Source organism: Urocampus carinirostris, chromosome 5, assembly GCF_059441175.1.
Source record: "Urocampus carinirostris isolate Australia breed hairy pipefish chromosome 5, RoL_Ucar_1.0, whole genome shotgun sequence".
In the NCBI taxonomy this organism is placed as follows: domain Eukaryota; kingdom Metazoa; phylum Chordata; class Actinopteri; order Syngnathiformes; family Syngnathidae; genus Urocampus; species Urocampus carinirostris.
This window is the reverse complement of record NC_142353.1, coordinates 23,673,149-23,684,490: the sequence shown is the minus strand read 5'-3', so window position 1 is coordinate 23,684,490 and position 11,342 is coordinate 23,673,149. Positions and strand designations below refer to the sequence as shown.

At 37.7% G+C, this 11,342-nt stretch overlaps 1 protein-coding gene across 3 annotated transcripts; it reads left to right on the top strand.

Moving 5' to 3' along the window:
• Window positions 1-308: 308 nt before the first annotated feature.
• Window positions 309-9,645, top strand: ube2l3b (ubiquitin-conjugating enzyme E2L 3b). Of its 3 annotated transcripts, none has more exons than XM_088336253.1 (4): window positions 309-385; window positions 6,165-6,260; window positions 6,349-6,535; window positions 8,275-9,645. In XM_088336253.1, the coding sequence occupies exons 1-4, from the start codon at window positions 359-361 to the stop codon at window positions 8,427-8,429; spliced, it is 465 nt and encodes a 154-aa protein (XP_088192379.1). In that variant the 5' UTR covers window positions 309-358; the 3' UTR covers window positions 8,430-9,645. The 3 variants fall into 3 exon arrangements, with proteins under 3 accessions (XP_088192379.1, XP_088192381.1, XP_088192380.1); XM_088336255.1 differs by lacking the exon at window positions 309-385 and adding an exon at window positions 442-603; XM_088336254.1 differs by lacking the exon at window positions 309-385 and adding an exon at window positions 794-937.
• The last annotated feature ends 1,697 nt before the right edge of the window (window positions 9,646-11,342 follow it).

The window sequence follows — 11,342 nt, the reverse complement described above, 5'->3', positions numbered from 1 at the left end:
AAATACCAAAATAGTATATATTTTTAACAAATAACAGTTATATTACGAAAGGAAATATCAGATTAAGTGCTTAAAACGGGGAGCTAATGAATTATTTTGCTTTTATTGCGGGTTTCTTAAACCAGATTTGCTGAAACTAATCTATATTTAAAAACAAATGTAAAGAAATATAACATGCAGATGTCTGCATGTATATTTATTTATAAAAACATAAAAAATTATTGGTCTCAGGGATGGGCACCCTGGTCAGATTTTTTTAACCCAATGTGCCCCCCTCTGGTATACACCCCTCCCCTCCCTTCCACTAGCCCTTATTCCCCACGCGTTGAATTCTGGGAAGTCTCACAGAAGTTTCAAGATGGCGGCCAGCAGGAGACTGTCCAAGGTAAATCTTCCGACTTTGTTGGACTTTAATCACATGTATTCCGTTTTAGTGGTTTGAAGATCACACTGGACGTACATTTAGACGTTCATGGGCTTATCCAGCATTAGACCTCGTCGCTCTGAAATGCACGGTTTCTTTAGATTTTTATATTTTATTAACGAGGTCACTAGCTGGTGTGAAGCAAGGCGCCGGGTAAATTAGGCCAGCATCGATAAACGGTAAAATTGTTTAATTACGAAATGTGTTTTTTAAAATTTGTGATAACATCATACTAAGGAAAGTATTGTCTCTGTGAAAAAGAGGTTAGCGTTCGATGACGTTCTCATTAATGAGTGATTTTCCAAGGCACATTGCGCTGCGTTTGCTACTCGGCTAACTTAAGTTGATATCTAAGGATCTAGGCTTAAGATAGCCCGTCGGCTAACGTAGACTACAAGAATTGGTCAAGATTTAAATTTCAATCTCTTGCATTTGGCTGTTATTTGAGGTCTTACGTGTACCGAATTTCTATTCTTGTAATAACAACGCAATTCGTGAGTAAATTGTGTAAAGGTAGGGTTGCCAACTCTCTAAAACGAAACTAGTAAACGCTTCCTCTGCGAACATTGACCCTTTCACCAATTTAATGTATATATTTTTGAAGGGGTTCGTTCATTTGATCGAAGTTTTACAAAAATGCATATATTTGTTCAGTGATCGGCTGCCCTCAAATGGCTATTGAATAACCATCGTCTTGAAAGTACATGGAAATGATTCGCCATTTTTTGTTTTGTCTGGCTTATTCTTTAGACGATTAACAAAAAAATCCAATAATTTCCCAAAAGAAACGACACACATTTTAAACCAAAAACTCCTGCACAATAATGCATATACGGTCTATACATGTGCCAAAAGTAGCCTGAAGCAAACCCATTTCCTTGCAGGGAAGACCTGATCCAAATCAAAACAAAAAACAACCTTAGCCCCCCAAAAGGAACATTTAAAACTCAGAAATTACATATCAATTACCTCAGTGGAACTGTTTAAATCTAGGCTTCTATTCTCTAGCTTATGAATGACCATATATTTTGACAATATCTGTGTAATATTTGTTATTGCAACATCCATTGCTGCCTGTTTATCCTGGAAAGAGGATTTCCTCATGTGTGATCCCTTCTCAAGGATTCTTTTTTTTCCCTCATGTTGAAGTTTTTGTGTTTTTCCTTGACTTCATGTGGGTTTTAGATCAGGGGATGATGTAATACTAGTCTGAAGCCTGCAATAGTCTGTGCAGCCCTTTGAAACTCCTTGTGATTAAGGGCTATACAAATAATCTTGACTTGACTTTCAAACCTACAACTTTTCCACTACCGACTCTTATATACCCAGCAAAAATTGATATACTATTCCCCTTTAAATTATGGAAATGTTTCATTTAAAATCATTCCATAGATGCATACATTTTGCTGTGGCACATAGTCTTTTCAATGTTGTATGACAATATTGGAATTTGAGGTTATGCATTCCCCTTAGATGATGAGTATAATTTCTGCAGAAAAACAGCTGTTGAATATTCTTTGGGAGTTGATGCTTCGTTGCTTTGAATGATAATAGTGGAGCTTTAAGTTTCACTATATTTTAATTTAATACAATATTTATGAAAATAATCTGATTTTTCTAAAACTATAATCTACTGTTTTTTAAGAAGGAAGGAGATTTTTATTTACTCGCGTTATCTGTACCTGGTATCAATGGCGATGTGCGTTGCGAATTCGTTTTAGATCCGAAGAAGTGTCATCAAACGTCTCAAATATTATGTGTGATGTTTAATTAATCCAAAAGAATATTTGGAAAACACACATTCTCAACATGCTGATTGTTTACATTGAACTCCAATTTTTTTTTACCTTTTTTCATCTCTATTATATTTTAGGCTTATGCAGTAGATCGGCAGCCTGTACAGCATACTCGCCAACACTTGTTTAATGCGTTATACTACCGTTTTTCTCCCCCTTAAACACGCCTGTCAATTTAAAAATGTATTTGTATTGTATGTGGCTCTGTTTATCTTCCCATTAATTTTACCATATTCCTGGCCTCTGGTGAAGAAAAGCCAGCTCAAGCCATGAGGCTGTCATAACCGTATTTGACAGCGAGGATCGTTGGTCCAGGGTCCTTTTACGCCAAGCATTTAGCTTGTGCAGTCGCGTTAGGAAGAACCTGGTGATTGCAGCACACTGACCGTGGTCTCAAGTACAAATTAGAGTCTTGAAATGCCAACTCTCTGCGAACAATAATCTTTGGCGGTGATCGGGGTTTGTCTGCACCCAGCAGTGCGAACAAGCCATGAGACAAGGGAAACGAAACATTTAAACCCGTTTGAAAGCCACGCCCGCCATTGAAGCTAACCCTGCTAGAGCTAAGAACGGCGACGGGGAACTCCTCACGGATATGTGCAACTTTCGCGGCTGTCGTGGATGATGTGTCGTCAATTTAAAAGAACTGAATAGCGCAGTGAGTACTTTGTAAACTCGCCATGACCAAGTTGAAACCCGCATTTCGAACGCGGAAGATGGCAACATTGTATTGGGCAGCAAAAAGAACGACCGACACAACAAATTGAGCAACTGTGGAGCCGGGTGGACGACCACAAAAATCGTGCCCAGCATGCAACGACAAGCATCACATATTTTGTTCACTTTGGTGGAGCATTTTTATGGGTTCTTTTCACACAGATATGGGTAGAACACATATTATTATGATAACTTGGATTATTAATGTTTGTGGGTCTCCCAAAAAGGTACTTGTGTATCGTAAGTCTAAAAAAGCAGACATTGCATTTATCCAAGAAACACATTTTAGGAATCGGGATGAGACTCTTTTTAGCCACGCTGATAAGTAATGAACCAAGAAACAAGTTTAATTCAAAATTAGGCACCAATATGGCGTAACCCCAAATTAAAAATCGGGCGGGGGTGTCAGTGATTGACATTATTAAGACTATTTAGTGGCTATATTTGCACAGATAAAATACATGTATATAGTTTAATTCTACATGATTATGGCAGACAAGAACTTGCGTCCGTTCTGGATGGATTCCAAACCGAGAGAGGGAGTGGTTTATTTTTCGTCAGAGAAATCAGTACACAAGAACATGACTTCAAAATATAAGAATACAAGATTGATAAACGTACAAGAGATATAATTACACTCATTGTTGAAACATTACTTTATGTGTGTGTGTGTATATGAGAAACATTGTTTTAGGGTTCACTGTTTACTGGCATGGATGGTTAAGAAAATGTCAGGACATTGAGTGAGTTTTTCCGAAATGTATAGCTTGTTTGTTATAAAGTACTTTAAAAAAATTCACTTAGAACGTCGGAGTAATTGGAACTAGAAGGAGAGAAAAGGAAAAAAATGAGAGCAAAAGAAGGTAAAAAGACAGAGAGAGAAAGAGACATAGTGGAACAAAAAAGAGGCCCAGAGGGATAGTGAGAAAAAAGATGGGAAGGGAGAGAGGAAGAAAAATAAATGCTGCGTTTTTGAGAGTCACCTGGCTTTGGCAAAATCAAGTGGACATACTTCAGCCCGCAGCTCACTTTTCTCTTGTGCTTTCCTCAGCGATGTCTCGCGGGTGGATTCAATCCCTTAGCAGGCCTCATCCAGCCCGCGGGCCGTCTGTTTTACACCCCTGATCTAAATGGTACGAGATGTACCCCTGAAAAAATAAGAATGCACATGATAACCTAAAACAGGCTTGGGAAAAGGACCCATCTTGCCACTTTGATAAGAGAACATGGGAGGGGATATTCTCCGGGTCAGAGGACTATGTAAAAGAGAAGTTCTAATTAAATGTATCCAATATAAAATGATCAATAGATATTATTTCCCCCATCAAAGTTTGTCCCAGAATGGGACTGTTCAAAGACATTTTTTGTCGGAAATGTAACAATGAGAAACGCACACTGGTTAATGCTTTGTGGGAATGTTCTAACATAGCACCCGTATGAGAAAATATTATTGAATGTATGGAAAGATGGTTGAAATGAACTCTCAAAATCACCAATACTGTGTCTTGTTGAAGACTGAACTGCCCCACTTGGACTCAAAATTCTAAAGACTGGATTCATGACCTGAGCCCAGATAATTTTGAGACACTGGAAGCTCTCGGAAAGCCCAGTCATAAACATTTGGAGAACAATGATGGCAGCAATTTCTTTAGAAAAATGCTGGAGAGAGTGAAAGGATTGAAATTGAATGAATGAGCGATATCTAGAACCACAATCCTCTCGTGCACTTTTCCTTTTTTTTGACACAAGCTGTTTTTTTTTTTGTTTTGTTTTTTGCTAGTCTGTCTTTGAGTATGTTTAGGGTGTGATTTTTTATATGAAAACCTGTAAAACTCCAAATGTGAATTATTTAAAAAAAAAAAATTAGTTTTGCATTGTGGCCCAAAAATTCAGTTTTAGTTGCATCTGGCCAGAGTACCATTTTCCAAGTTTAGCATCTCCAAGGTTGCTTTTGGCAAATTTGAATTCATTTTATGAATATCTATGAGAAATGTCTTTTTTCATGTTATTGTTCCACAAAAGCCAGCTTTGTGCAGTGTACAACTGATTGTTGACCTAGGGACATATTCCCTCAGTTCATCCAGAGGGATCCCCGCCCTCTGGGTGCATATCTGTCTAATCTGTCTTCTTGTCCGTGGTGATTGTTTGGAGGGAGTGTTAAAATTGCAATTATCTCTTACTCCTATTATTTCAACAAGTCTGATTTAATGGTGTATTTTGAGGTGTTTAAAGCTTCTCCGCAATAGTATCTCGGCCCTTTTTGATGTGTTCCTTTGACTCACTGATGCTCTCTACACTTGAAACCATAAGACTATCCACGGAGTAGGTGTATTCATACATAGACTTCACAGGTGGATTATATTTGTTAGGGATTCACCAAACTCTCTGCTCAAAATGTCTTCTGATGTTGGCTGTTTCTCGGGTGTGTCAATCTGTTTAGGTCAGCAACTTGCTATACTAGAACTGCATGTGGCTCTGTATTGCTGTGGTAATGGCTTACTAAAGACTTTGAAATGTTTGAACTGGTAAAAGATGGGGGACGGAAATATGTATATTTTCGTATGATGTTTTTTTCAGGATAAGTATCAAATATTGAATGACACACTTTCATGTAAAAATCACCTTTTATTTTAATTTAAGAATAGGTATTCATCAGGGTTTTAATTTTCTGTTATTGTTTTTTTTTTCCCGTTACGTAATTTGGGGTTGGCGACTCCCTTGTTTTGGCTTATGGTGGAAAAAATAGGGCGTTGTGTGCATTTAAATAATAACATGAAACATTGCTTTGTAAGCACCTGTGACTTGTGTTTGAACCATGTTGTGCATTTTTTGTTTGTTTTGTATTTGATAATTGAATGCTTTACTGCAGCTGAGTATCGGCTAAAATATTAATATTTGCCATATGCATCCTTGTACATTGTTTTTATACAGCACTTAAATTGGCATTACGTTGTCTGAAATGTGCCACACACATACATTTTGATTTGCCGAACACAAGATAGAAACTTGGTAGAATTGCTCAACATGTGAAAATAATCCTATTGTTAATAGATACTTTGCAAATGTTAAGTAGTTCGATTTTGCGAAATGCACTGATATTAAGTTCTGAGTTGATCTCTATCAAACGTGCCATGGTTCTCTTTTTATCTGTGTCGTGCAGTTCCTTGGATATTATGTCATGAGTTCCCCTGTGCATCTTAATTCTTAATTTTACTTTTTTCTCCCAGGAACTTGAGGAAATTCGGCGATCTGGAATGAAGAATTTCAGAAACATTCAAGTTGATGAATCAAACATATTGTCATGGCAAGGGCTAATTGTTCCTGTGAGCATTCTTTTTTTTTTTTAATCTTACTGCACTTGTGTTTTTCCAGCCCCCATTAGAATTCTTATTGTCATCTTCTGTTCTTTAGGACAACCCACCATATGACAAAGGTGCTTTCAGGATTGAGATCATTTTCCCCACTGAATATCCTTTCAAGCCTCCAAAGATCACCTTCAAAACAAAGATCTATCATCCCAACATAGATGAGAAGGGCCAGGTTTGTTTGCCTGTTATCAGCGCAGAGAACTGGAAACCAGCCACCAAAACTGACCAAGGTTGGTGTGTTGTCCCTTTTCTGACATTAAATGATATTCTATTTTTGTTTGATAATCAGTTGAGTAGACAGTGTTGTCAAAGACTGTCGCAAGATATGTTTTTAGTTATGTGTGTTTGTTTAGGGTTGTGATGGCCCTGGGGAAGAAGCTGTCTCTGAGCCTGTTGGTCCTAGTTTTTAGAGACCTGTAGCACCTATCAAAGGGCAACGGGTCAAAGGGGTGATTTTTGGGGTGGGCTGACTAAAGCTGTAATCATGACTTTAAGCCATGAGATGGCAAGAGAGTATTAGTTTCAAATTCTGTTCATCTCCTTAAAGGACTTTAAGATTGTAATCTCAGCAACAACGATAGATACTCCATATATTTTTTAATTTTGAAAGGCCCATTCTATCCAATTGCGTTTCCAAAAATATGTAAAATATTTAGTTGTTTTTTTACATCTTTTAGCAGACTTGCGTTACTTGAAACCCAAGAACAAACCCTATTCACATGCTCACATGTTTTTTAACAAATAATCTGTCGTTATTTTAAAAATAATTATGATGACCTTTTGTTGGGTGATTTAATCCATCCACCTTATTTTCCTTGGAGAGATTCCATTAGGTTTGTGTCCACTTGATCCTTGAGTTCTTTACTACTTACCGGCTCTTTCATGCTTACTTTCCCGATGAGAGCGGTTTCATTCTTTGATTGTAACCAGGCATGAAAATCTGTCACCTAAGAAGAAATTCACCGGTTCGAATATCCGAGGAGAAATGTTTTGAGGTTGTGGGGATGGCATGAGATTGCCGCCGTAGGGGGTGCATTTGAATTAAAATTTGTTAAGTTCGCGCAGGCAGCCTTACTGTATCCGTGTGTAACACGCATTGGCTTTTATCTCATTATCACACTTCTTGTTCACAGTACCAGAGACGAATGTTAAAGAATTGAGAAAACAAAGTTGTTCTGAAAACTATAAATAAATGCAAAAAGCACATTGAGGGAAATCATTCTTTAGTGTATCTGATAATAAAACGGACTTTGAAGGACTTGAATTAAATGCATTGTAACTTTTAAGTTGGTATTGTGTTCATAGTTGTTATTAAAGGATTCGAGTCATGGCAGCATGTATTCCATGTTTGTCACATTCAATGCTAAGTTGGAGCTGAGAAAACGTCGAACAAATTGTAATACGGACTTTTAATTAAAAAAAAAATTGGTGTGCGAGTTGTACTCAAATAAATACGTTGTTTCCTCAAAACCCTTCTCACCTTTTTAAGCCTTGACCCTTTTTCATGCCTGTAGAACACAAACGCCTTACTTTAAATTATGTCAAAACGGATATAACGTGATGTGTGGGCTCATATCATTCTTTATCGAAACATAAATACTTGATCAAGGATAACATTTACTAGTGTACCGCCACGATCTACGATGACATTGTCTTCAGCTACCAGGACCGAGATTCTCCGAACTCCAAATTGAAATTGAATTGAATCGTCTTTCATGTCATTGACATTAATGTGAAACTTGCAAGACGATTGGACAAACATGCTCACACCTGCAAGATCAGTCTCAAATGTAAAGAAAATTGTTATACAGCGTTCACAGTTTGAAATGGTTAAAAGATAGATAAGTTTGGGGAAAACATAAGTCGACAGGTATGCATTTAATACATGCTGTGTATTTATTTAAATCCTAATCATTTCCAGCAAGAAATTGCCCGAATCCAATTGTATTTCTGACATTCTGTTTTGCAGTTATTCAATCTCTTATTGCACTGGTGAACGACCCCCAGCCAGAACATCCATTGAGAGCAGATCTAGCAGAAGAATACTCAAAGGACCGAAAAAAATTCTTGAAGAACGCTGAAGAGTTTACAAAGAAACATGGCGAAAAGCGACCAATGGACTGATCACTTGATGAGCGTTTAGCCCTTTGTCCCTTTACCTCTGTCCTGCCCTACCAAATATTCTTCCTATCTGCCCTTTTCATCCCACCCACTGTTTTACTACCCCCCTATTCATGTCCCTCTCTGTTGCTTCCTACATTGCTCCGTCTTGCCGCCCTGGACCAGCCAAGCTGAAGCAGGTGGTTGTAGTAGCTTCTGATAGCTTCCTCTCTATTCAATCTACCCAACCATAGATTTCCACACCTTCTCAAAATTTCTACTTAAAGTCATGATTAAGAAAAATGAGCAAAGACATGCAGTTGAATAGGATTACTGGAGAGTAACGTGTGTCTTTTCTGTTTGTTTTTCTTCTGTGTAAAATATATGAAATAAATTAAACACTGCGGCACGGTGGCAGACTGGCTAGCACGTCTGCCTCACAGTTCCGAGGGGGTTAAATTCCAGCTATTGGTTTTGCTGTGGAGTTTCTATGTTCTCCCCGTGCCTGCATGTTTTTTTCCACCCCATATTCCAAAAACATGCACGGCAGGTTGATTGGCATGTACAAATTGTCCTTAGGTATGAATGATTGTTTGAATGATTGATACTCTTTTTGTGCCCTGCTACTGATTGACAACCAGTTTGGGGTGTTCCCTACCCACTGCCCAAAAACGTCTGGGATGGGCTCCAGCGAAGACCCTCCCCCGACCCTAGTGAGGATAACCGTTTCAGAGAATGGCTGGATGGAGATTTAAACACCTGTTTTGCAGGGATTAGAAAGGGGTTGATTGCTTGTTTTCATAGCCACATTAGCAGTAAAAATCAAGGGAAAGGAAGATATTCTTTCTAATGTGAGTGTTTTTTTTCTAGACTGTGTTTCTTTTACTGACCTCCACTGCTTCTAGACTTGCACTGTATTCTGTAGAATAATTAATCCCACGATTCCGCTCGCTAAGATTGACCCGCCGAGCAGGGAGGCATACGATATTTGTCCCACATCTGTGTTGAATCGTTACGCTAATTTTTCTGTACTCGTCAAAAAAAAGGTTAAAAAATACCATCAGCTAATTTTTTAAGAACATGTTCCACATGTGTTTTTATGAGTTTGATTAGGTCCGCAAACGCTTGTTCCCTCTGTGAAAATATTTTTGACAAAAAAAAAATAAATGCCTTGTATTGTTCTTTTAAATACTTAAATAATTTTCAATGGCATTTTGATATATAAAATTGTCAAAGTAGACGCTTTCTGCTGGTTTAATTTTTGCTGTTCGTGACTTTTGACTGCCAAATCTCTGGCAGCGTAACCATCTTCATCCACATCTCATTTTACCACATCATGGCAGCAGAGCTATTGCTCAGACTGGTTATGAAAAAAGTTTTTGAGCTGCTTAGAATTTTTTTTATTTTTTTAAAGGCAAATCACTGGAGGTTATTACATTAGACTCAACAGAAAACCCCCTATAACATGGCAAATGACTTTTAGCTGCTAATGTCTGGTTCTAATGAATTCTATACATGGCTTATTTCCAGATATTCCGCACTAACGTGTTCTAATAGTACTTTGTGTTTGCTAATTGCATTAGAAGGCTAATGGATGATTAGAAAAGTCTTTGTGCAATCATGATACATGGTTCCAGTAGATCCTTAAAGTTTTAAAAGGGATTCAATTCATTTTTCCAAAAAATATTATCTTAATTGGCATCAATATGTCTTGAATCCAATTTTCCAAAGTCTTTAAAATGTGAACACAATGATATTTATATTTGTTTTGGCTGAAAGATGTAGTAACCTTTATCAATTGTTTTGATAATTCACCGATTTACTTTTGTGGCAACATTTTGTGACCAGAAAACGGAACTATCGAAACGGTGAAGGGGTTCCAGTCGGACCATTAATAGCAGACACATGATTTAGGGCTACCCACGATACGCATCACTTTGACTATTTTTATGTATAATGCCTGGAAAGTGTCAGTTTAATGAGAAGTTACTATCTAACGAACGTTTTTCGCCATGACTAAAAGCTGTGCCAGGTAATGTGTACCAGGCACCATGCAAGAAATATTTGTGCTTTTTTTTTTTTTTTATAATTGTGGGGGTTTGTAGTCGACCTCGTCCTTAAACTTTATTTCAGAGGGCCTTTAATAGTCTTGAATTTAACTTGCCTTTATCCAGGGGTGTCAAACTCTTTTCACATTTTGGGCCACATATGGCCTCGGTAGATGTCAAGTGGGCCAAACTATTAAAATCATACTATACATGCTATAAAGAATTCCACCATACTTTAATGTAGTGAAGCTGCCGACCAACATCAAATTGCCCATTTTTTTTAAAATCACAGTATGGAATCGTATTCAGAGTTGTATTCTTCATTGTGAGGCAGCATTTTAAAGTCGTTAGTCTATTCTGAACTTGTTTTTGTTCCTGAAATTTAGCATCTTTTAAGCCTGTACAAATGCTTCAATACCGGGTGTCATATCCTGACCAGCTGTCACTTTAGAATGTCATTTAGGTCCTTGTTTGTGAGCTTTAAACACACTTTTGTTTTATTGAAATTCATTACTGAGAACATTTGTTCACAAAAGTAGGTTGCCCCAAGCATGCACAAAATTTTGGCAGCCATGGCTGTTAATTTGGGGTACAAAATTGATAAAATTTGTCCATACGTTTGGAGGCATATTTGCCCTTCAAATCTGCATCACACTTAATTGATCAAAACTTTGAAGCCGGCGTAACTCATCAATTACGTACCCTGGTTGTCATGATATTCGTTGAATGTATGCAAAAATTACTTTTTTATACTATGGACAATCCATTTGTGTAAAATACTAAATTTACTCCAAAACACCAGCTGGTGTGTCGGCTCCTCCCATGGGCATGCCCAGAAAGCCCCCCCATGTGGGCTCCATCATTTCAGAGAAGAGCGTTGCGATGTCAG

Bases quoted from the DNA above. Each gene is read 5' to 3' on its own strand.
- ube2l3b (XM_088336253.1), top strand. From the start codon at position 359: ATGGCGGCCAGCAGGAGACTGTCCAAG. The intron at 386-6,164 runs GTAAATCTTCCG...TTTTTCTCCCAG, and splicing joins CCAGCAGGAGACTGTCCAAG to GAACTTGAGGAAATTCGGCG. The intron at 6,536-8,274 runs GTTGGTGTGTTG...TCTGTTTTGCAG, and splicing joins AGCCACCAAAACTGACCAAG to TTATTCAATCTCTTATTGCA.